Here is a 25,994-nt window from a genome sequence, read left to right as displayed (position 1 = left end):
GAGCGAGCAGGGCGGGTGTGGAGCCCACCAAGACACCTGTCCAGACAGGTGGTGGTTTGCACAGGCACTGGTGGTCACTTCAAGGTGTTACTTTGCAAAAACAGTGGTGATGTCCCTTCACCGAAGGAATTCATAAAAGCAGTGCAAGAGACAGATAATCAAGACAGATAATCAAGTAATTATAATTTAGCAGAAAAAGTGCTATGAGAAGACATACTGAGTGCCATGGGATACCTGTATTAGTTTCTTATTGCCACATAACAAATGATCATACACCTGGATGCTTAAAACAACATGCATTTATTATTCACAGATTCCATGGGTCAAGAGTCTGAGAATGGTTAGTGGGGTCCTCTGATCAGGGTCTCATGAGTCTAAAATCGGAGTTCTGGCTGGGGCCATGGCCTCCTCTGAGGGTCAGGGTTGCCTTACAAGCTCACTGGTTGTTGGCGGAATTCAGTTCCCTGCAGCTGCAGGGCTGAGGTCCCTGCTTCTTGCTGCCTGCCCACTGGGAACTGTTCTCAGCTGTCGGAGGCACCAGCTGCTCCTGCCGTGTGGCCCTTCCCACATGCAGCAGTCTGAGATTGCAGTGATCTAGGATGACGCCACTGCACTCTCTAGCCTGGGCAATAGAAGGAGACCCTGTCTCAAAAGACAAACAAGCAAAAAAAAAACAAACAACAACAACAAAAAAACAAAACAGAAAGAAAGAAAACTAAGAAAATGAGAATGGAGGCAATGATTATCTTCAAGGAAAAAAGTTACATGAGAAAGGAAGTGCTGTCAAAATATGTGACAGAATTCAGAATTACAATAACATGATGTTACTATCAGGGAGTATCATGCAGACAAGACCTGCGGTGAACTGTGGGGCCGTGTGGTGGAGGGGGCAGGTTGGGAGCGCAAAATAGCTGTGTGCTTCACCTTCCCTCTCAATCATGCTGCCCAAGTCCTTAAAAATCGCACTATGAGCACATGATTTATAAATGCAGAGGGAGAAGCGAAGAGCTAAAATGAATGCCTCTGCAGAGGAGGCTTTGGAGTGCGGGAGGTTGGAGACATCTGCCTATTAGTATAAGCCAGGGAGTTTTATCCTCTTTTAAAGCTATGCATTTCTTGGGCTAAAATTAATAATTTTTTTATATAAACATAATGTTATTGTGATATAGAAAATAAACTCTTCTCTGCCTTTCTTCTATTCCTGATTGGAATGTGCTTCTGATTCATCCAAATACTATCATCAAATAATATGGTAATTAACGCGGGAGACTTGGTCTGCCTGAGAACTGAACCAAGGCCTGGGGACTCATCTCTGAGTGGTCGTGACTCTCAGGGTGCCTTCAGGGACCTTGTGGGATGTGCTGACGGGGGTGTCCTGGGTGTGTTCCGTGCAGAGGCTCCTGTCCAGGTGTCAGCCTCCAAAAGACACACATTCCAGGGCTTCTTCTGTGGAGTGTGGCCTAGTGGGTCTGAAGGGAGGTCCCTTGTGAGAGACGCTGCAATGAGCTCAGAGCTCATGCCCAGGGTGGCTGTGTCATCATTCAGGGTGCTGTGTAGAGGCCGTAGGAGTGGTGGCCATGGCAGCAGAGGTTACAGCTGTGCCATAGAGCTGGGAGGGCTGAGCATGTCTTGGCAATGCGAAAATGCCGCAGACTCTCTGGCGGGAGTGTGAGCTATGCTGGACACTGCCACGGGAATGCAGCCACCAGGGGACAAGGTTTCCATACATCTAATGGAAGCGACCAATAAGAAGGGAGAGAAAACACTTCCTGAGCATCCGCTGTGTCAGGCACCTGGTGGGCACTTTCTACAAGCCACGTCACTTAGTGGTGGTCTCTCTGCTCCTCAGTGCTGACAACACCCACTGGGTCATCACCCCCGAGCTAGGGAAACATGTTACACTTTCACAATCTGTACCTCAGAGCCTTGTTCCATCTACAAGTCCCTCAAGACAACCCAACCTAGTCCCACCTTCCTGTGTGATGTTCGAAGAAGCTAAGCCCAGAAGCTGGGTGCGGTGGCTCACGCCTGTGTGCGGTGGCTCACGCCTGTAATCCTAGCACTCTGGGAGGCCAAGGCGGGTGGATCGCTCGAGGTCAGGAGTTCGAGACCAGCCTGAGCAAGAGTGAGACCCCATCTCTACTAAAAAATAGAAAGAAATTATCTGGCCAACTAAAAATATATACAGAAAAAATTAGCCGGGCATGGTGGCGCATGCCTGTAGTCCCAGCTACTCGGGAGGCTGAGGCAGGAGGATCGCTTAAGCCCAGGAGTTTGAGGTTGCTGTGAGCTAGGCTGACGCCACGGCACTCACTCTAGCCCGAGCAACAGAGCGAGACTCTGTCTCAAAAAAAAAAAAAAAAAAAAGAAGAAGCTAAGCCCAGGGAGGTGGTGCTGGGTGGAGCCTTCTAGCGGTGGGCAAGCGTCTCAGGCAGGACTGGAACCCAAGCCCTTTGGCTCCTTGGTCCCACATGCTTCCCAGTTCAGCACTACCTCCCGGGCCTTACCCTTGATGGGGGCCACGTCTGTGGCTGATGAAAAAAATGAGACTGCATCTCTCTCTCTGACCTGCTAAGATGACTCTCCAGGTTCACCGCCTGGTCTCTGCCTTGGCCCTGGTTCTCTTGGAGTGGTGCAGCCACACACCCAGGCATGGGAGGACACACAGAAGTAACCAGCCATGGGCGTGGGAAGTGCCTCCTCTTCCCCCCGCCGCATGCCCTGGTCATTGCAGGGCGAGCATAGCTGATGGGTGGTGTCAGGGATGCGACTGGAGGCCATGTCAGCTCAGTGGACACCGACGGTCACTGGGTGTCTGGGGACAGAGGGGGTGGTGGGAGTGTCCGGCTAGACTGAAGGCACTGCCATCCTGCTTCCTGGAGGCTGAGGCCTACCTCATGTTCCATGTGTGGACGGGGGACTGTCCTGCCCTGGTCCTGGAGGGCAAGGCAGCCCCAAGTCAGGGCCGTCCCTGGACAGGAGGGAGATTTTTCCTGGGGAAAGGAAGCCGGGAAAGCCAGGAACACTCAGGGAGTGGAGCACGCGCACAGTGGGGTGTCAACTCTCGCCCTCCTCAGGCTGCGTCTGTGCCCTGTGGCCCAGTGCACTCAGTTCTCAGCACTCTGGGAAGTGGGGCCCTGCTGGAGGACACAGTGCCTCTGCCTGACTGCAGCCATCCCTCTTCCCCTTCCACTCCACCTGAGCAGGACTGGCCTGCAGTGTGCAGGGGTGTGAGGAGAGGCGGAGTCCTGGCCAGGAAGTGGGTGAGTGTGCAGAGACCAGCATCCCACCTCCCTCAGGTCCCCCCTGCCCTGAGATGAGGCTTAGCCCTGCGGACCAAACAATGAGTGAGTTTGGGCGTAGTGAGAATGGGGACCTGGAATGACCTTAGTCAGGAGACTGGTGATGCATCCAAAAGCTGGCCGCCTCAGGAACCCACCTGTTGGTTGTCCTTAGGTCAGGAAACAGGAGCACTGGAGCCCTAGACTGGTGTTGCCTCCAGGTGTCCGGGCAGTTTGTTGGAAGGACGTGTGTGGCGCCCAGCACACCGCCAGCACCAGTTCCTCCTTCCTCCTTAAAGTTACTTGAGCTGAATTCTACGTACGAGTGTGCACCATACTGTGATGCTAACTGTGGTGAAATTGTGGGTTGCTAACACAACTATCTGTAGGATCAGAATTTGTATTCACATGTATTAGTGGGGCAGAAATTGATTTGTTTTTAAGAGCTTTTCTTCTTAATGAGCTATGTCTTCTGAAATTGGAGTCAGGATAATTGAATATTAACATATAAAATGATCTTTGGTTCTAGAACCACTAAATTTTTTCTGTTTTCTTTTTTTTTTTTAATCTGGTAAAACACACATTACATAAAATTGACTAATTTAACCATTTTTAAGTTCAGTGCCATTAAGCACATTCACATTGTTACACAACTGTCACCACCACCGATCTCCAGGACTTTCTCATCGTCCTAAACTGAAGCTCTGTCCCCAACCAACACCTCCTCATCACCCCTGCCCAGCCCCAGCACTCACCATTGTACCAGCTGCCTACTTCAGATATGTGGAAATCATACAATATTTATTGTTTTGAGACTAGCTTTTTTCACTTAGTGTAATGTCTTCACGTTTTTTACATACTGTTTTGGCTTTTTGATTGGACTTGCACAATTCCCAGTTATCTAAGAATATTTAAGTATTCTTATAAATTACAATAGAAAAAAGATATTTTAAGGGAAACCATTTCATCTTTCTGTTTACAAAAGCAAAGGGGCAAGAGTTTTTAGTTTTCCAAAAAGTGTCCATAAGTGGAACATTTATTAAAATGATATTATGCAATATCCAAGTGACTTGCCTGAGCAAACATGCAAATTACCTTCAATAATGTTAAATTTCTAATTACTGTCCAACTCGTATTTTCGTCTTATTTGCCTTGTTAGAGAGGAATAGTAACAGTCCATTGAAGTTCTGTTCAAATAAATGAGTACAACACATTTCTCTCCTTACTTTATCAGTAATTTTAAGCACCACAGAACTTAGCTGGTTTTTTTTTTTCTGAAAGAAAACTGGAGTTAAAATCATTGATCCTTTAGAAAAATAAAACAAGAAGAGAGTATAAAAAATAAATAAGAAAAGAGAAAAGAATTCTTAAGCATATTTTCCCTTTCCGTATTCCCACTAAAAACTAGCTAAGAGAAAATGGGACACTGAGAGGCAAAATTCATCCTGATTAGGCTCATTGTGGGACAAGCAACCACTTTCATGATTGCCCACTGTTAGGCAGGAAAGGGAGCACCTCTGTGTGAGCTCGAGGAAGACCTCATTGTCCAGTGAAGACCTGAGAACGTGATGTGCCCCTGCGAGCTGCTCCTGCGTGGGAACACCTGGAGGAAGAGTCGATAAGAAGAAAAAGGCTCGGAGTGACGGAGGAGACAGGAACCTCAAAGATGCAGAATCCAAGGGCTCACAGGCTCCCCGGACAGGTGCTGAAGCAGCAAAGGTGAGGCCCCTGCCCCTCAAACCTGTGCATGACCAGGCCCCCCAGGATCCGGTGGGGGTTTTCATGGTAGAACTTGCACCAGTGCTGCCTGGAGGATTAGGTCTTGATAATTCTTTGAGACGGGCACTCATACTAGTCTCATATTTTGGATTAAGAATTACAATGAAACATAACTTATTCCATTTTTTATATGTGTGTACTGACCAAATTAAACACAATTTTTAAAAGTAATTTAGCAATACTGACCCACACACTCTTCCCAGGCGTAGGGAGACAATGTTTTATCATCACATTCCAGGAGAAATGGTCTAGGAGAGATGGCGGATAACCTCAGGGACACTTTGAACCAAGGGACTCACTGTACACAGCATTCCTGCACGGCTGCGGGGTTCATGCCGACTGCCCTGAGCTACCCACTTTTCCATGCTGCAGGTGCTCAACTTTCACACCCTCCCTTTATTTCGTTATATTACTACTCCGTGGCCAAAACAGCAGTATAGTATAGTTTAATTCTTTCACCATCCATTGAGCACCTGCGTGTACCAGGCGTCATGCTAAGCCTGAGGAGGAAAAGGATCACTGACCGTGGTCCTCCTGGTCAGCCCAAGTTCACACTCAGGGGAGACTGGCATTTGGACCAGTGTGTCTAAGCTTGCTGTGTCTGGCAGCTTTTACAAAATACTAATGCTTGCATCCCACCCCAAGCCAACTGAATCAAAATGTCTGGGAGGGAGGTGTCGTCAGGAAGTGCTATTTAAAAAAAAAATTCCTTGGTGGGTTTAATCTATAACCAGGGTTTAGAAATACCGTTTTGGAAAAATAACCAAGTGGGGCCATTAAGAGTGCTCAGGGAGGGATTAATTAATCATAGCTGAGCAGGACCCCGATGACGTTTGGAGAGAGGGCATTTAAGTGTGACTAAATAGGAAGAGAGGATATTGTGAAACAAATAAGGCGTGGAGAAGAGAATTCCAGACAAAGGGGTCAGGGAAGTTGGAGAATGGCCTGTGGCAGTGCAGGGAATAGTTTCTGCCACTGAAGAATCTGGGGCCAATTCATGGGGAGACAGCCGCCTAAATGGACCTGTGGGAACAGTGACCCAAGAGAGGTGTGTGCAGAATGTTCCAGAAGCATGGAGGAGCAACAGTGTTCGCCTGAGGTGGCCAAGCTCCCCTGCCATCAGGTGATTGCTCTATCACCAGAAAATGACACCTACTAATAATTCACACTTCCTGCTCTGCTTTCCGTAGTCAGTTTGTCATTTGCGGTCCCAGCGACGACTGTTTTGAACTGTCTTTACAGGAAGGCCCCATTCCGCCTGCCTTATTTCTCAAAAGTCTTTTTCTCTTAGGAGCCAATGAATCCAAGATTCCTTGTCTCCACCTACATTGCCTGGAAGGTAGAGGGCAGGAGGCAGGACAGGTACTACTCTGTGTGTGGCCTGAAGCACCTACCTACAAACCACCATCTTATTTAAGTTTTGGGGTCTGCACCCTGCCTGTTGCCACCACTCCAATGTTGTGAAGCAGCCACACTGCTAGCGGTCAGGGGTAGGTCCTGATCACCTGACACCAATTAAGGTAATTGCACCCCAAGACGCTTACTAGCTCAGGGGTTTACTTAGCCCTGGCCTAAGCCAGTCATCTCAGGTGTTCTGCCACCTTCGTGGCTGACTGGCCAGGAAAGGGTACACAATCTAACTGTCCAGCTAGAGAGAAGTTTCTCTTTCCATATGGACGTGAGTGAAGAAATGTGTAGGCCCTGGAGTTTCTGGTAGTCATTTCACTCTTGGACTTATGGCAATGGGTGCCAACATATTCCATTACTGTTTACAAGTCAGTCTACAGTAGATCATTTCCAAAGACAACCTCTCCTAAATCCTCCCATCCTGTCTGTACAGGGCCTTCCTTCCATCAAGAAGTGGGGTCTATCTCCTGGCCCCTTGAATCTGGGCTGGCCTTGGAACTTATTCTTACCAACAGAATGTGGCACAAGTAAGGTTCTAAGACTTCCAAATCTGGGCCTTGGGGGCTGCATCACGTCCACTTTGATCCTCTTGGAGTCCAGCTGCCCTGTGAAAGCTTATGCCGGACCACTGGATGATGACCATCCACATGGAGAGAGACAGAGAGGCCAACCTGCCCCAGGTCTTCATCCACTCGGCTGAGACATTGGACATGTGACTAGTGCCCAATCCCAGCCCAGGCCCCAGAAGAACGCAGCTGTGTGACCAATCCCAGCCAACTCCATGTGGGACACAACCATCTTACCAGTTCCACAGCATCCTGAGAAATAACAACTCGTTGTGGTGGTTTGTTACACAGCAGAGAATAACTGATTTACAGGGTGTTTTAGTCTGTTCAGGCTGTGATAACAAAATATCTTAGAGGGTAATTTATAAATAACAGAAATTTATTTCTCCCAATTCTGAAGGCTAGGAAATCCAAGATCAAGGTGCCACCAGATTTGGTGTCTGATAAGGGCCCTCTGCTTTATAGATGGCACCTACTATGTGTCCTCACATGGCAGAAGGGGCAAGCAGGCTCCCTCCAACCTCTCGTAAAAGGGCACTGATCCCATTTCCAGTCACCTCCAGTAGGCATCCCCCTCAGTATTATTGCATTGGGGAGTAAGTTTCAGCATAGTATTTTGACGGCAGGGAGGGACAAAAAACATTCAGACCACAGCACAGGGTGAGTTGGATTTTCTGTTATTTTAATAAAGTACTAACTGATTTGTTTTTGCAGGTTTAGAGTTAAGATGCTGACCTATGTTAGAAATGGGAAATCCAACACATCTGGTTTAAATAAAGATATTTATTATCTTTCATAACAAGAAACTCCCAGGCAGGGCGGCAACAGGACTGGTTAATGGCCCAGTGGTGTCATTGGGGATCCATGCTCTTCCTGTCTCTTGTGAGGCCTCCCCAGTGTGAAGATGCTCCTCAGGCCACGTCCTCTTAGGGCTGCAAGGTGGCTGCCAAGCACAGGTGTAGCACCGGGACAACATCCAGCAGGAAAAAAGTAGCATTTCCTCCTTATGTTCCTTCTTAAGAGTTAGAAAATCTTTCCCAAGCAGCCCCCAGCAGGCTTCTTCTTGGGGTTCATTGATTTGAGCTTGTTTGAAGCCAATCACTGGAAACAGAAAAGAGCTACCAAGATTTGCTAACAGAATCAGCATTTAGCCCTGGCCATGTAGAGTGTGCACACCTCCACCAAGACGGCTTTCTGCCCCCAAGCACACAGAGGGCAAGGCTGCAGCATGGACAACTCCAGTGTCTATCGCAGCATGAAAAGCAATGAACACTTACAGCTGTATGAAACAATGCTCCTGACAGACATGCAGCCTTTGTCCAGCCACCTTATGTAACTTCTGCCTGGGTGCCCCCACCCCCAGTGTCTCAGTTTGCAATGTAGAAGCTTAGTCAAAATCCGGCTCTAGCAGTCTGAGTAGAAGGGACTCTTGGGAGGGAATGTGGGAGAAAGTTTGATGAAGGGACTGTTTGCTGTAGTGTGGCCATGGTTCAAGGAACCATCAAAGGTTGCTGTCACCTAGGGACCAGCAAAAGTGGAGGCTGACACCACTGAAAGGCCTTATGAGCTGTGGGGCAGAGAAATACTGTTCCCAGAGCCTGGCATTGGTCAATGCAATGGGAAGGTGCCCACTGAGAACTGTCACAGAGGCACGAAGACACCGCCAGGCCCAGGGGTAGGCCAGAAATGAAAGGGGGAGAAGTGCCCCAGCCACCATGCCTCGGATCCGCAGCTGGTGCCTCTGCTGGTGAGAATACTGCGGACTCTCAGCTTTGGAGAGGAGGACAGAGAGTAGATAGGGATGGAAAATCAATGAGTTAGTTGAGCAAAACCAGGAGCGTTTTACTGTTTACTCCCCATTACTGTTCACTAGTGCTCATTTCCAGTCATCTAAAGTGCCCACAACCACCGAGAACAGTCTTGCTCAATTGCTTCCCAACGCCCAGACAGGACCACGTTCCTGACAGGCCACCGAGGTATTGTTATGCCTCTCTGGCTTCACCAAGGATTATCTGTGGCAGCAATAAGGGAGTTGGAGACAAAGTACATCCACTAAGTCAAGGCTGACTGAGGAGCAGAGCAGAGAGAGTTTCTTACACTAAGCGTGTCACTCAGGGAAAACAAACATTCCCGGGATTGAGAGCGGTCCCTCCAGTGGTTCAAAGCCAGCAGCAAAGCCTGCGCCTCTCCCTGGGCCCCAACTGCGCACGTGGGCTGGGCCTCCAGGCAGCCGGCAGGGCGGAGCCTGGGGGCGCCGGGGCTAGGGTAACAGGTTCACCACCCCCGCGCCGCCCGGTTAAAAGTATCTTCCACTGTCGCAGCTCATAGGACAAAGGGCCAGGGGCTTGGGCCTAGGGGTCCGCTGGGTTTCAAAAGGGAGCAAAGATCCCAAGTGGGGAGACCCTGTCCGTACCTTCCCTCCACTCCTGAAGGGCTGCGACCCTGGGCAGCCACCTGAGGAATGTCCCTGCCGTCCCTCCACCCGCAAAGCAGGAGCCACGGCGCGTGGCGGGCAAGTGCCACGCATTGGGACGTGACCCAGTCACTGCTTAGCGGGTACCCCTCATCCGGGCCCCAGCTCCCCACCCCCACCGCACTCCCGCCGCCGGGACTTCCGGGTGCAGAATAAAAGTTTTCGGGCCAGAGCCGGAGAGAGAGGTGCCAGGACCCCCGGCGGAGGCTTCGGCGAGGCGATTGCCGGCCCGGGTCCCCCCAGTGCACAGCGCACAGTCCCTGCCACGCCCTGCGCCTTCGCCTCGGGAGGCGGAAGCAACAGGGAGTCCCTACCCGGCGGCCTCAGCCCCGCCGCGAGGGTCCGGGGCCCGGGCGGAGGCGGCGGCGGCGGCGGCGCGAGGGGGCAGGGCCGGGCCGCGCGCCTGAGAGCTGAGCCGCGCTGCCCGGGGCGGGGGCTGCGGGCCGCGGGGCGCATGCTCACAGCGCTGGTGACGTGCGCGCCCAGAGCCGCGGCGGGGCCCAGAGGCCGGCTCCAGAGGGGCGGCGGGCCGAGGAGGCGGAGACACGCGGGCAGAGCGCGCAGGCTCTGCCGCGGGCTGGTGCGCTCCAGCGGCCGCCGACAGGGCAGCCCGACGGGGGAGCGGGCGCCGAGCGCGGGCGCGGCCGCCGACCGGCAACCTCGCAGCCGCCGAGCGGCCAGCAGCGTGCGGGCCGGACCCAGCGGCCGCCGGGCCGGGCGGGCATGAGCGCGGAGGGGCCCCAGCCGCCCCCCGCACCTCACGGCGCGCCCCGGCCCTGACCTGAGCGGGGGTCGCGGCCGAACTCGGGCCAGCGAGCCCATGGGCGCACCGAGCCGGGCGCGGGGGCGCTGAACGGCGGAGCGGGCGCGGCCGGGGGAGCCATGGACTGCAGCTTCGTGCGGACGCTCGTGCACAGATACGTGAGTGCGGCGGGGACCCGGGGCGGGCGTCCTCGGGGCCCTGGAGACCAGACGCGGCCCCCGACCCTGTTGCCAGCCGAGTTCCAGGGTCCCCTGAGGGCTCTGGCGGCCTCGTGACACTGACCGCCTCCCGGGGACGAGCACGATGCTGGGGCGGGGCCACTCAGAGTTTGTCCCCTCGGGCTTCGGACGGGGTCTGCACACTCTCAGCCCCTTCCCCGGGCCCCACCTGCTCTCCGTCCCAACCATCCCACGTCCCCCCTCCACCTCGCCGTTCTCTGACCGTCCCTCCTGAGAGCCGGGGCTGGGATTGGAGCTGTCCCGGCAGACTAGCCGTCCCCAGAGAGCGCTTGCTGGGACTCCGCGCAGGGGCCAGGTCCGGGGAGGTACGTTGAGTTGCAACTTCCCCGCTGTCATGTCTACACGAGGATCTAGGGATTGGGAGTAAGTGTTATACTTCTACAGAAAATGCCAGTGATTTTGTTTGTTTTTTAAATACCACTGGAGGATTCAGAAGTTAAGTTTGGAATTTTTCTTTTTTTTTCTTTTGCCTGAAAATAACCAATCAGATCACAAGTCTGTGGTGCTTTTGGGTTCCTCTGGACTCCACTGCTTCAGTGGTGACCGAGTGGAGAGATCAGGAGGGAAGACTTGAAGGGGAAGTTGGTTTTGTTTCACAGCAGAGGAGGCAAAACTGGAACTCAGTGTGTGGCGGCAGTAGCTGGCCTTAGGTATAAAAAGGGGTGTGTGTGTATATGCACAAGAGAAAGAAAGCTGTCCCTGAGGATATTGTTTCCTTGCCACTGTCTTTAACAAGAGGCTTCACTGTTCCCTTGTGGCTGACTGTCCGTGGTCAGTCACAGGTCTGAGAAGTTCACGCACCAGGGCTTGATACTGGAAGAGGACATCATTATGGGAACTTTGTTTTTTCCTGGTATAGGAGTTACCTTAGGCAGACTTAATATTCATGAGCGTTTTTCTAAATAGGAGACTTTGGCCAGAGATATGTTTCCTTTTATCCAGGGGGAATGCCAAAATCAATGCTTTGCCCTGAATTTATTCACTAACCAAAAGACTCAAAGAGTCCAGGGAATTTGTGTGCACATTGGGGGGTAATTTCCTGACACTGAGGAAGCCTTAGGCAGGTCAGCCTGCTTTCATTAAAGTAGAGCGAACTTGGCCTTGGTAATTCTGGATAGAGAAGGGCTTAGCCTGCAAGAGTCTTGTGTTATTCCCTCACTGACACTTGAGCCCCTGAAGTCCATGTTATAACCTGAGTGCTAAACATCAGGTGACACCTTTGTTCCTCTCCAGTAATGCCATGGAAAATCCGGTAGCTGTTACTGCAGGTAACCAGATTGGTAAGAGAAGTGCTTTGTTGGTAGGAGCTTTCTGTTCTCAGCTGTGTGATGCAGTACGTGTGGGTCCCTAGGCAAGTTATTTTCATGCCTCCATTTTTTCAAAGGGGAATGGGAAAAGGGAGAATGGAACTAGCATTTTTTTTAAAATGCACTCACTGTTTTTCTAATTAATTCAGTTCTCTTCTAACTCTAACACTCTGTGATAAAAGGGAGGGTCAAACTGAGGAGAATAACATGCAGAAATGAGAGGTGGGGAGGTGGTCTGTCCTCTGCCCCTGTGGAGACTTTCCCTGGTGGCCTTACCTTCCCACCCAGCTCCTGACCCGCATCCATCCTATGGGGCAAACATATGTCTCATTTTGGTGCTTTTACTAACACACGTCCTCCAGGCCTTGCTGTTTCATGTTACATAGATCTATATAAATTTTTGTGTAGTTTACATTTTGTATTCCCCTTTGCTATATTATTATACTATGACATCAGATTTTTTCTCAAAACTAAGAGATAAATATTCATTAATGAATTTTTCCAGCATATACATTATTTGATAATGTCCCTGGAAGGCAAGTTATGAGATACTGTTTTTTCTATTTTTCTCATTCTACATTCTTTTTTGTTTGTTTTGTTTTTGCAGTGTATTCATCTGGCTGTTTCACCATAGTCACACACAGAACCATTCATTTCCATGATTTTAAACTCATGTCTATTTCCAGAAACAGTCATGATCTGTTTTCTGGTAATTTGGTTATCTTCCAATATGTAGGACTAGATTATATTTCCTTTTGCTAGAGAAAAAAGAGTCTGGGATTGAATATTCATATTTCTTTGTTTCCTTATATGACTTATTTTATAAACATGAATAAATATGCCCTGTTCCCTTCTAGTGTTCACAGAGTAAGAATTCCTGGGACAAAGAAAGCTTTCCAGCTTCTGATGCGTGAGGGCTGCCAAAAGAAAAGGAAGTCCAGTCCTTGGAAAATACTGCTATCGGTACTTTATTCCAGGTTAACTCCAGAGAGAGAAAATAGGCAAGTAAATGAGAGGATTCTGTTGCAGGTTAGGACATTATGCTCCAAACTGTGTGATCCTGGTTGTTTGGATGTTTAATGGACTCAGGCTGTGTAGAGATACTTTGTATTTATAAATGGCAGGTGCTCACGGACCATCAGGTGGTGTATGTACCATGACGTAGTTTATGTATCAGGAGATAGTTTGACCTATACATTGTCACTGTTATTTTCTTTTTAGAGGTGTGAGGTAGGAAACATAGGTTTAGGTAGTTTAAATTCTGAGACAGACCAGCACAGCCTAACGAGGTAGCCTGCAGGTTCCACAGGCTGCCTGAGTGAACCACCCGCCTGCACGCTTTTTAGCTGTGCAGCCTTGGAGAGTGGCTTAGCTTTTCTTCTGCCTCAGTTTTCTTATCTGAGGATAACATTAGTCTTCATTTCATAGAGTCATGGGGAGGATTGAATGAGCTAAGACAGGTGAAGAGCTGAGAATGGCACCTGGCTCCGAGGTGCTCAGAAGTTCACTCTTGGGTACTGGCACCACGGGTGGGTTGGCTGGGGATGGAGCCCACACGCGTCTGCTGCTTCTGTTGGTTGGTTGGGTGACAGCCAGCAGGGGACCTGGCTTGCATTGAGAGGTAACCAAGGCCCTGATATTAAGCAGCGTAGGGCCCAGGCCGGGTTCAAAAAACTTTAAAATAAGATGTGGTGAAAAGGGGGGAATTGTGAACTAAAATAAAATCTTAAGGCTTGCCCCTACCAGCTGGCTGAGTGGACCCGCTCCTGGCCAAGAGGAAACCCTAAAACTGAATTTCGAGCCAGGAGCCATGAGGAGGGAGGTCAGATATGCCTCATGATGCCCCCTACCTTCTTACAAATATCCTTTGTAACACATTGACAGGTCTAAGGATATGCAAGACAAACCTACAGGTCCCCAGTTTACACAACAAATAATTGTCTGTGGTTTGTGTCTGATTAACAGACCTCCTTATCTTAAAACATTCCAAGCCTTTAGACAAAGCTTCGTGTCTTTAACCAATTACAAGTCAAAGAGTCTTTAAACCCATCTATAACCTGTAAGCCCTCCCCCACCTTCGAGATGGCCCACCTTTTTGGCCAAACCAGTGTATACCTTCCACGTACTGATTTATGACTTTACCTGTAATCCCTGTCTCCTTGAAATGTATAAAAACCAAACTGTAACCCAACCACAGCCAGTCCACTTGCTCAAGGCTTCTTGGACGTGGCTCCAGGTCATGGTTCTCAAATTTGGCTCAGAGTAGACCTCTTTAAAGTAAAAGAAAAACCCAAAAAACTAAAAAACCAAGATGTGGTCAAATTCTGCAGTCCAGGCAGGAAGGGTGTGGGCCACACTTGGCCATACAGTCTCTTTAAGGGTGAGCATCCCAGGCCGGGTAGCCTCGCTGGCCAGCACTTCCCTCCCCTGTCCCCTTCCATGAGTCACATTTAGGGGATTTGGTTTTTCTTCAAAGTTCTGTGGGTCGAGAGAGCTTAATTTTGTTGTGGCTGTGTGATCTGTTTCTGATGATTTAGCCTGGATATTGTTTGTTGGTTTTGTTCTGCTGCCTTCAAAATTTCTCCTTCTGTCTCTCTCACAAGTTTGCTTTCCAGCATATTTCTGACACCCAAAGTAGCAAACTTTGAAAAATCTGAAGGCTTTCCTTGCTGATAGCAGATATTTATTTGTAAGACAAACTGTGTGTTACATTAGAATTTTCTTTATAGGTGAAACATAAACACTTTTGGTCCCTGAGAACTTCAAGCATTGCTATATTAGAATTCTTTAAGCCTTCTAAAAAGTTCAGCCATTTATATGGACAGATATGTGTCTACTTTTCTTTATTTTTATTACCAAATGGTTTGCAATGTGACCATCAGTGTTCACCTATGAGCTTGCCTGTTTTGAAAGACAGCCTTATTCTTTTGACTTGGTCATACCAGCTCTTCTTTCAGAAACATAAAAATGCTCTCTAATTTTGTAGTTGCTTTCCTGAATACAGCATTGGACGATACAGAGGGGCCTTCTTGTTGTTTAGCTCTGGAGTCTATACCCCAGGACCACTAAGTTAAGCCACTTTAACCACCAGGGTTTCAGGTATTTGAAATAAGCCTATCGCTATGAGTATAATCGAAGACTGATGCGTGGTCCGTCTCCAGCAGTGTGGTGGCAAGTCCACAGCACGGACGCAGAAAGCTTTTGTAATTAACAGATACTTAACCAGGCAGCACATCAGGCCGTTGACCAAGCTCCTTTCCTGTCTTCAGGGGCTCACGTGCTCCACTGGACACTTTAAAGCAATCTGCCTCATGCATAATTTAACCTTTATGTTCCAGCTATCATGTTAAATTCTTTTCCGTTGTTGTGTGGAACCTTACTGAATGCCTGCTTACCAGGAACAAATGATCTGAGATGCTTCTATTCTGGCCAGACAGTAAGTTTAGTAATAACCCAGGAGATAGGAGTTTACATTCTTGGGTCTTGCTAGAGTCACCTAAATTTCTGGGGAAGAGAACACTGTCTTCCTTTTAAACTAGTTAAAATTGCACTGAATCCACCAACAAGCATATGTACTTGCTTCACTACACAGGAAATCCTCTATTGACAGATGTGTTGGGTTCTGAGACCTAAAATACAAATTGTTCTTTGGTGCCTGGACCTTATATTCAACAGAAACAGGGTTAACAAATGATTCACAAGTCCTTGACTTATAAATGGTTTTTAAACCATGTTAAATACAGGTAAAAATGCTATATATTTGCAATGAAAATGAATATCCAGCAATTTTTACAGCACTAGAAATTCAACAAGATTGAGTAAGGGATTATTTTTGCTTTCACTTGGATGTTGTTATTTGAGAAAAACAAAATAGTAAATCCCTGAGGGTAAGGGGTGAGGCACAGAGTCTAGCAGACCTGCCCCTGGCCTCGCAGCCCTGGGCCAGCCGGCTGGCTCCCCCGCCCCACCGCAATCTCTGGCTGTGAGTGAAGATTGTTAACAGTGCCCAGCCAGTGGGTCCTGCCCTGTCCAAAGGGGACGCGGGCTGGTGTTCCGTGGGTGTCCGTGTGAGGGGTGTCTTTGTTGCACGTGGATATCTGCCTCTGCGAGGCTGTGCTCCTGGCTTCTTGGGGAGGCTGCTCCTCCCCTTGGCCTTTTTCGAACGTCCCACACCCCCTTCCTCTTCACAGGAGATCGGAGAGGAGACCTTGCCCGCCCCTCATGGAAACAGTGGGCACTGGCAGTTCGCGCTCTTCTGTGTGCATTCCTGCTCTTGCCTCCCTCTGGTGTGGGGCCCGTGACCCTGTCCTGACAGAGGCCGCTGGTAGCATGTCTCCTCCCCGGGTGACATCATCACCTGCGTGTACCTGCTGACAGCTCCCTTTTCCAGGGGACAAAATGTGTTCCCTTCTGGTCACTCCACTTATTTTTTTCCTTCCAGCTAATTTTTTTAACGGCTTGTCTGAAGTAGCCCACACATCTTTCCTCCTCCTATCTTGTCTTTTCCCACTTGGGAAGGTAAGACTTGCCACTTACCAAGGGTTCTGTCACCTTCTGGTGCCCCAAGGAGTCCCTTTCTGGCCTTGTGCTTGACTCCGAGCACTCAGTGACACACTGGTGGACATGTCTGTGTGCCGGACAGGACAGAGAGACTGAGTCCCTGTCTCGTGGACCATGCCTGGGGGTGGCGGAGGCAGGTGGTGAAGGATCGTGGTGAGCTGTGCCGGCTGTGCTAGAAGGTGACAGTGTTGAGAAAGAGAGTGGAACCTGCTGTGAGTTTGGACCTGGTCAGGTTAGCAGGCCTGGCAGGGCAAGGACATGAAGGGAAGGATTGGCTTGGCAGGGGTCTGGCAGTGTGTCCAGCAGAGAGGCAGGCCGGGCAGTCACCTTTGGTAGCCCTCGGGCCTCTCCTGCCTGCGGGCCACCTGCCATGGGCTCCACCCTCCCGGTCACCCTGCCTCAGCCCTATGCCTATGCCTCTCTTCCTTCTTCTCCATACCTTCTTCCTGGGAGGAGCTTGACCACTTCTACGCGCCATGCGTCCCACGTGTGTGTCTGTATTCCAGCTTCTCCCTGTGTGCCTGGAACAGTTCCTGGCACAGAATTGGAACTCAGAAAACAGCTGCTGAATGAGTGATTACAGCTCTTAGCACTATTGTTAACAATATTAGTAACATGGAAGAAGTTGCCCTTGGGTGATTCTGAAGGGAGCTTCACGGTACTGCCGAGGACTTGAGTGACTAACGACAGTCTTTTAAAATCGTATTTAATGTTACTTCAAATTTTTGAACTCTCTTTCTTTGGTTCATTTCATAAAGTCATAAAAATGTGGAAATGGACAGAGCACTGGAGGCATCTGGTCCTTCAAGTTAGGTCCCGAGACCATCGCCTTCTGGAATCCACACCTCTGACGGGGTGTCCTGCCTCGGTGGAAGCTTCCGTGTGAAGCATTTCTCTGTGTTCTGACACGGGGCCCTTCCTGTGTGTCATGGGCTAATACTGCGATAACTGGGCTCGCCGGATTTGGTCCTTTTTTCTTGCATCCATTCCTTCTACCACACGGCCTGGAAAGGCGAGAACAGCAGAGTTCTTAAGGCTTCTTAATAGTTTAAAACTATTATTATTTTAAAACGATTAGTTCTTAAGAACTAAACTGCATAATCCCTTGAAATAATACGCAGACTTTTTGCATACACTTTGCTTTCTGGGCAAAGGTTTCTCAATTTTTGTTAGACATTCGAAAGTGTCCCTGCCCCAGGTAAGGCCAGCCTGTGCCCTGGAGCCCTTGAGTGTTAGAACTGGCCCCTGAAGTGGCTGCACTGACCCCCTCAAGGGCCTTAAAACTATTTGAATTCCTAAAACTATTTGAAACATTTAAATATAGGTGACTGCACATAAATATACTCATTTCCCCACTTTTTTTAAAGTCATATGGTCTGGCAAGACTGGCCAGGCCATTTCCCCAATGACCCTTCCACGGGGCAGCAGCCACTTGGGGAGATCTGGGCTGCCCTCCGGACAGACCTGAGCTCCTGGCTCCTTGTGACCCACTCCCACCCGCCCAAGGAGGACACAGGTTTTTCTGGTTTTGCTTGACACTTAAATACCAAGCAAACTGCACACGGCATGTTGTGTTTCAGGTTCCCTAATCGTGCCTTGCTTGCTCCAAGCTCTTGTCCCTTGGTGTGTTTTCTGTTTACCGTGACTTTAGGAGCAGCTTCTACTCAACTACACGTCCTGAGAAGAAAGCCCCTTCAGCAGTAGCTGCAGGAGGGTGTTGGGCTCCCTCAGGCTGGGGTGCAGGCTCCTTAGCAGCATCTTGGGCTTTCTCTGCCACTTTTTGCCTTTGTCACCTGGGCCCACTCTGGGCAAAATTTGCCAGCCCTGTGTGCCTGTTAATTACCGGTTGCCTTTTTAACCCAACCTTTTAAATATTTTCTCAACAGTGTTTTAAGTGATGTGAGGAGGAACTGATTTTCTATGAATAAAAATTACATACTTCTCCCTTTGCATTCACATCGAGGCATTTGTCAATAATGCATTTTTACTTATTTGCAATTGCCTTTCCGTATGGTTTGTCCATCATTTGCAACTCGGTTGAGTTAGTACTTCTTGAGGATGAAGAAAACTTAGATGAATATATTTTCAAATTTTTATTCTCTTTCTATTGGCAAAGTGTTTCCCATTTTCCTATGATTTTATTTTATTTTTTATGGGTTTTAGAACCAGATCACTTCTTGGAAGGCATGTTAAAAGGCTTATAATTTGGACCAGAGAATAAGTCGCTTTTTCCTGGGAGACAGCCTTACGCCACAAATTACTTGGTGTCAAGATTTCCATCAGCTGTCACTGTGGGGTTGAAGGAGCATCTGTTGGCTGCACTTTGGGTTGGTGGTCCATTGTGCAATTTGCCCAGTACAGTTTGTGTATTTTATGGGCAAAAAAAATTTGACAAAGATAGGTTGCCACTGGTGAGAAATGTTTTAACTTCCATTCATTTTACTTCAGCTGAGCTGTGACCAACACGCATTTCACAGGCTGTGTGATTGGTGGAGGCCTGAGCTAACCCGGACCTTGGCCACGATGGTCTTCTAGACTGGGTCCCTGCCCGGTTCCTGGATGGCAGCCCCTCGGCAAGTCTGCTCTGGGGGAGTCACTTAACCTCCAGAGGCAGCTGTAAGATGAGACTGATGGCACTTGTCTCTGCTTCCCTGGTGGTTAGGATCAGATGAACCCTCATCACTGTGCATGAGAATAATCTGTGTATCGTCAAGTGCTATAAAAACATCTCAGGAAAGGGCTGTCAATTTTTTGTGCATATCTTATGTGACAAAGGTAATTTTTCAGGGGAGCGGGCTCAGGAAGTGAATGAAAATAAGATCATTTTCCCTGGCTGAAAGATAAAATATTTTAAAGAGAAGTTTTGTTACTTGTGAAAAAGACTATTTGATCGAAGACCAGTAACTGATGGGACGAACGTGCAGCCTTGAGGGGAGCGTCTCTAGCCTGGGTCTGCTGCTCCGGCCCCACCCAAGGAAGGGACCAAAGGAGAGGCTGAGGTGGTGCAGACTCCGCGGCCTGGCTTGCTGGGGCCAGGAGGCAGCCTGGGTGCAGGTGCCACATGGGGGAGGACAGAGCCGCCCTCCACAAGTCAGACAGGCCGGCCCTTTCCCACAGTCTCACTTGGTCTTCACAGCGACCATGGAGAAGCGCTGGGTCCATTCCGTCGGGAGACAGCTGGGCCCTGCTCCCACTTCCCTGGGCTGGGGTGGATGTGGAGTGGCCTTTCTGTCTCTCTGCCCTGATCCCACCTGTGTGTGTCCTGCAGGGCTCGTCCATGCCGAGGGTGACCTGATGCCCACGCTGCCCAGCTCAGCCCAGGGCTTGCCTATGGCCCCAGCATAATCAATAACGATTGGCGGTGTCCCCTTTCACCCACAGAAGTGCCCCAATTGTGATAATAATTTTTATGGCCATTACATGGCCACTCCACCTACGTGGTGTGACTCCAGGGCCTGTGACTCTCCTGCCTTCCCATGAGGGGCCCACAGCAACTTAGGGAGTGGTCAGCTATGCCAGACATCTCGGGCGATGCTTCAGGAACACCCTCCTCTCCCCTGCCTTGGCGAGTTTATCTCTACGCATGCCTTCAGAGATCTGCTTTCCCCTCATCCTTGTGTAATCGACAAGACCCTCCAATGTCAGCGCTTGGGAAAAGAGATGAGATTTAGCTGAGCCACTGAGGAGACCGGCCCACCTGCAGGTGGCTGCAGCCTTTTCAGGAGCACCTGGGAGGCAGCAGTGGGCCGGTGAACTTGAGGGTGGGTGTTCTCTGGTGCCTTAAGCAGTTCCTTGCAGAGAAGTTAGAGTCCACCTGCTGTCATCTCCTCGGCCCTTTCTCCCATTACAGCCACGTGCCCTCTCCCTCCTTGGGGGACCCGTCCCACCCAGGAGAGAACTCTAGGGTGGTGTTCAGAAATCACAGCATATTAATATTGTTGATGCATATGTATAAACATGTATCTGTGCCCATGATTCAGCATTAGGCACAATTACTATCTTAAAGGCACTTTGGTAGTGTTTGGTATTTGGTGGTCAAGCTCTGTTTATTTTCAGTTAAAGATAAAAAGGTTGTAGAATGCAGGGGAAAAACAATCTTCTACCCTTTGAGAAAAAACTTACCGAGTTTGCCTGACTCTGAAATGCTGAGAATTACAGAGATGTTGAAGAAAGTGCCCAGAGTAGGATCTGGTACATAGCAGATGTTCAGCAAATTGATTTTTTACTATAAAAAAATCAATTGTAACACATTTATAATCTCAGACATAGACACAGTTGTAGGCAGGCTCAACATTACCCTTTTCCTCTGAGTGTTACCCTCATGGGAGCCATGTTTGTGTCTCATGGTCTGGCGGAGGGTGTTGGATAGTGCTGTTGACAGGGCCTGGGTTACCAAGCCGATTATAAATAAGTGCACTTGTGCCTGAGAAGACAGATGCAGGCTCTGCTGGTAGCGATTCCTCCTCTTCCCTGAGTGCTTAAAAATGCCCATGTACAAACTATGTGAGCACCTCACAGAGAGAGCCGCGTCCTTGCAGGAGGCTGTTGCTGGGGCGTGCTCACTTTGGGGGCAGAGATTCCACAGGCCCGCAGATGCCCCAGGAGCCTGGGCCTCCTGACTTACTCAGGAAGGGTCCTCGTGGTCGGGCTTCACCTGCATGTCACTGGCCGCCTCCTCTTGCTTTGTGATAAACTCTCATTTCTCAGGGCTGTCTTCACCCTGCCTGCGTCTGTCCCCTCACATCAGCACGGTTCAGAAAAAGAAACCAACCTCGTGGAGACCATGTGGTCTGAGGCCTTGCCCCAAGGATGGGACTGTGTGCATGGTCCCTGTGCCCGGCGCCTCGACGGCTCGTGTGAGGTGAGGTCACCAGCCAGTGAATGTGTGGATTGGAGATCATGTCAGCACACAGGCTTGATTATTCAGAAAATAGGTGCTAAGAATGTGACTAAGGAAAGATAATTTTTGTTATGAAAAATCGACATATTGTTTGTGACATGGTTCTCTGAGATGTTTGTTGCTGAGTATGTAAACTTGTGTGGTTCTGTTGTTGTCGTTTAAGCACTAGCATCTTAAACTTAAAGCTATGGTGGCTACTGTGCAATCTCCGCAAGTTTGGGCTGCCCTAACGAGGTACCACAGACTACGCAGCTTAAACAGCGGAAGCTCACTTCTCTCAGTTCTGGAGACTGCAAGTCTGGGATCAGGGTGTCGGCACTGTTGGTGCTGGTTCTGGTAAGACTCCGCCTTCCACTGTGTCTTCACAGAGAGATCTGCTCCTCCTCCTTTTCCTACAAGGACACCAATTCCACCTGATTAGGATCCCACCCTTATGACCTCATCGAATCCTAATTACCCCCTAAAAGCCAGGTCTTCAGATGCAGGCATGCAGGGGTCAGGGGTCAGCAGGTGACTTTGGGACTTGTTCAGCCCATCCTAGAGGACTGTAAATGCAGGCACTCAGGGTCCCGAATATTCAGACAGATGGGAAATGTCAAAGAGGGCAGTTTGAAAAAGCACACTGTGTGCTTACTGCTTTATCAAATAATTACAAAAACATTGTTCCACAAAATCTGAGAGACACAACATAAAGTATTTAGTGGGAATGAATGGATTATTTTTTTTTTATTGTGAAACAGAGTTAAGCAATTGGCCATTATCAGGTGTAGTAGATCAGTTTCTATGATTTGATCAGGTCTAAGGTTGTGTGTGTTTGTATCTTCTTCTCCTTCCTTTTCTTTTCTTTTTTCCTGGAGGGGCTGGAAGGGGAGCGGAGGTTGGTATTAAAACAATGTTATAACGTATTGTTTTGGTTTTTGCATTATAATCCAAATACACAGCATCTGGCCTGTTGACAAGACAGATGTTAGGGTTCACATGACCAAACTGGCTTGGGCATGTCTCTCTGTGAACTAGGAGGCTGCCCAGTAATGATCCAATTCTCAGTAAGTGCAGTTGTTCTTAGGGACTTCTTACCCTGGTGGCATACCTCCATACAGGGTGACTTTTTACCTTTGGCAAAACTGGAATGTGATAGTTGGAAGTTGAACTGGAAATATCAGTTAGTGTAATGGGGACCTGTTATCTCTGCAGTGACCTGTAGCAGTAGAGTCACAACTTGGCAGGTCAGTGCTGTGTCACCCACACGTCAGCCGCCTTGTGTGAGTTTCTGCACCAGCTATTGTCTAATTTTCTGTGTTAGGTTTTTTTTTTTGTTTTGTTTTTTGCTTAGATGATTATAAGCACATATCAGAAATCATAAGTCATTGCTCATCTTTTGATCAGGAGTCAGTATGGTCTCTGGCGATTGTTGGAAGAATTCTGGATACTTTTCACTCCGACTAAAAGCACAAGGCCAGGTGGTTCTAGCACTAAACAGAAACCATGAGTGATGCTGAGTTAAAGCCGGAGCTCAGTAGACTCCTTCCACCCACAGCATTGTTTTGTCTGCGATGTCCTCGGGACATGAGCCCCTGATGCTGCAGGTCTTGAGTTTGTATTTGGGGGCCCTTGAGGGTCTGGGAGGTGGGTGGGGTGTCCTCCCTGCCTCTGTACCTGCACAGACACAGGAGCAGCCAACTGTTTCCTTCATTCCTCTTGGACGTGCATGGGCCACGACTGCTTGGGAAGGAGGCGGCTGCTTAAATAATTAATTCATCTCCTGCTTCAGAGAAAAGAGGATTTCCTCCAGCCTATTTTCAGCAGAGGATTAGGGACAGTGCAGTTCTGCCCAGGACTGCCATCTAGGCTCCTGTGGGGTGGCTCCAGGGCTCAGAGACTGCCTCTTGGCTGTGGAAATGCCATGGAATCTCAGGGTGACCACCCATATGGGGGACGTGAGATTTGAGGGTGACCAGACCTGGGGTCATCAGCCACTTCCAGATGAAATGCCTCATGCACTTGTGGGGTGACCTAAATTGCTGTTTCTCTCTAGAAAGTCTGTTGAAGTAGTTGTTTTGATTCAAATAAATGTTGATAAACCATTAAAATATTAGGAAACCATAAAAGTCCGGACATGCATTTTTTTCATTAATCACCGAAGTAAGCTGGGGTGATTGTCACGGTTGTTGCAGTCCCTCTTAGTCCTCATTTCTGATATTAATTCATTTCACCATTTCTGTGATATGAAGTGGAAATAAAATGTGCACGCTTTTGGCGTCATGCAGAGGTAAACCCATCGAGAGTCTTAGAAAGAAAGGCAAGTGGTATACAAGGCACACACGAGGTGCTCAGCAATTGATATTCATCAAACATTCCTTAAGTACCTGCTGTATGCACTGAGGATCCAGTAGGGAGCAAAACACACAGACCTACCGCTGTCCCGGAGCCCACATTTGGTGTGGCTATGTGGCACCACAGTAGATTTATTGGCAATTTTTTATTGTGGCAAAACATATGTAACATAAAATTTACCATTTTACCCATTGTTAAATGTACAGTTCTGTGGCATCAAGCACTGTTGTGCAACCATCACCACCATCACTTCCAGAACTTTTTTATCATTACAGACTGAAACTGACTTACGGGCAGTTTTAAGTAGTTTGTTCTAAATTTGATATTGTGTATCTTGCTTTTTTGGGAACACTTTTTTTTTTTTTTAATCAATGAAAAAGATCTTAACAGGGTAATGAGAAGACTTATTGAAACCTAAGCACCAATTAAATTTTAATGGATCGTAGACTAAGGTAGGATGATTTTTTTTCTTTTAAATAATTGGCATTGGTAAGCTTCTTGAATGCGAGGATTCATTTGTGATTTATGTTTTGTTTGATGTGCACTGAGAGCCACAAGAATTGTGATTCCTGTTCCAGAGAAGAAAATCTGGCATTTTGTTTTAGAGTAAATAATACGTTAGTAATAAGAGACAAAATATCCTGAAAGTTATGTTTAGTTGACAGTACATTTAAATAATACAGCTCATAATAATGTTTGCTTAATGATGTTATACAGTTACATGGCTTTTTGCAAAGTGCATTTATAAGAAGTTGTAATAAAGGCATTTTATGTGAAAGTTTTCTTCCAGCAGCTCTGTTCTGCCAATTGCTTAATGTGAATATGAATTCCCTTTCAGTTAGTCTAAAACATCTATTTTTTACTATCTAAAAAATTATTAAATAGATTGATTAACTTTAAAATCACATGAGTATTTTCGAATGAAATTGTTGGTTTGGTGAGAAAAATCTGTTGTTTCTTCTCTAAAGATGTGAGATTCTTTTGTTTTTATGTTGAAATAATACTTCGATTTCATAAGTTGCTCTGTTGCTTTTTAAAAGAACAGCATGGTTTTAAAAGCTGTAAATCCCCTTATTATTAATAGGAAACTTAATTATAAAATTGAATAATTATATCTCTTAAATAGTTGGGCTCATTAAGAAACCACAACTGTAACATTAAGTTGGCAAGAGGCCCTATTTGGCAGGCAATCTTTGAAGGTGACAGAAAAGTAAAACTTCAAATAAAGGGAGTATAATGACTTTTCCTTAGCACCGTCACAATTTTAGTTCATTAAAAAATGGGTTGACGTTGGTTTCTATCAATTTATCACCCTTGCAAATTTCAGAAGTGACTTTGGGTCTGATGGGCAGTGTCTTCTATGCGCAGAGGCCTGTTTGCCCCGTGGACGTGACCTTTCTCTGTGAGTCTGCACGCTGCTCCGAGAACTTGTCCCAGCCCCGCCCAGAGGAGCCTACAACTTGGGTTATCTTCCCTAAGGGCTCTTGACCTATGCCCAGAACTCATCTAGGGTGGGTTCTGTGTAGATCAGAAATATTTTATTTTACTATTTTAATGGGCCTGGTCGAGGAAGAGAGAGCAGTTTGGTTCCTGTCTTGACTTAAAAGACGGCTGGGCGGCTGGGCTGTGCAGAGCAGACCCCGAGGGACAGGTGCAAAGTATGTATCAGGGACCCAGGTGTGAAGGGAAGCAACAGGAAGGGGGCCCAAGTGCACTCACGGCCAGGCTCTATCTGCAGACGGGGCTGCCCACAAGGGCATGACTGCAGATGGGCTGTGTGCCTTTCTGCCACTGACCAGCCCTGCAAAAGCTGACTGCTGAGGCTGCTGCTGCCCACGTCCCTGAAGGTGGGCAGCAGAGGGCCCAGCAGTGCACGTGCCTCCGGCCCGTGGGTAGTGCCCACTATGCTGTTTCCTGGAGCTGGGACCAGGGCTGTGGGGAAGACCTGGAAGTTCTTGGTGCTGGGTGTCAGACGGCCAGCTCACTTAGCATCACCATGTCCCTCCATGTAACGGGGACAGTCAGCTGTGATCTGTGGTCATGATTTAGTTCTACAGGTGTGATTGTGCTTATTCTTTGCAGATGTCTGGGGGACCATGACTCTAAAGTTACACCTATGGGCCCTTTTGGAAAGACGCCTTCTAAGGCCAGCATGTCCCCCCCTCCACAAACTCTAAAGTAAATTAGCACCATGAGCAAGTGTCACCATTTGTGCATGACTCTGGAGTCAAGTCGTTTCATGAGCAAACCGGCTTTTCCGTCAGGATGTGATAAATGAGGATCAGGCAGGGCACTGCCGCTCCCCAGCAAACATACACCCCCAGCTAGTCCCTTCTCCTAGCAGTCAGGATGGAGCCAGGGCTTTAGGAGGGAGGCCAAGGCCCC

The 25,994-nt window shown here is 48.5% G+C and overlaps 1 protein-coding gene and 1 long non-coding RNA gene across 2 annotated transcripts in view; one reads left to right on the top strand and one right to left on the bottom strand.

Annotated features, from left to right (window-relative positions):
• Positions 1-7,796: 7,796 nt before the first annotated feature.
• Positions 7,797-9,813, bottom strand: LOC123648947. The gene is made up of 2 exons (XR_006738843.1): positions 9,447-9,813; positions 7,797-8,134 (listed from the first exon to the last, which is right to left on the bottom strand). It is a non-coding gene; the product is annotated as an uncharacterized LOC123648947 (long non-coding RNA).
• A 470-nt stretch (positions 9,814-10,283) lies between these two features.
• Positions 10,284-25,994, top strand: part of ATP11A (ATPase phospholipid transporting 11A) — a 150,441-nt gene continuing 134,730 nt past the window's right edge. The window contains exon 1 of the mRNA XM_045567550.1: positions 10,284-10,427. Within this exon, the coding sequence (XP_045423506.1) occupies positions 10,389-10,427 (39 nt within the window). The 5' untranslated portion in view covers positions 10,284-10,388. The remainder of the gene's footprint in view (positions 10,428-25,994) is intronic.

This window comes from Lemur catta, chromosome 13 (assembly GCF_020740605.2).
Source record: "Lemur catta isolate mLemCat1 chromosome 13, mLemCat1.pri, whole genome shotgun sequence".
Classification (NCBI taxonomy): domain Eukaryota; kingdom Metazoa; phylum Chordata; class Mammalia; order Primates; family Lemuridae; genus Lemur; species Lemur catta.
This window is presented reverse-complemented; position numbering and strand designations above follow the sequence as displayed.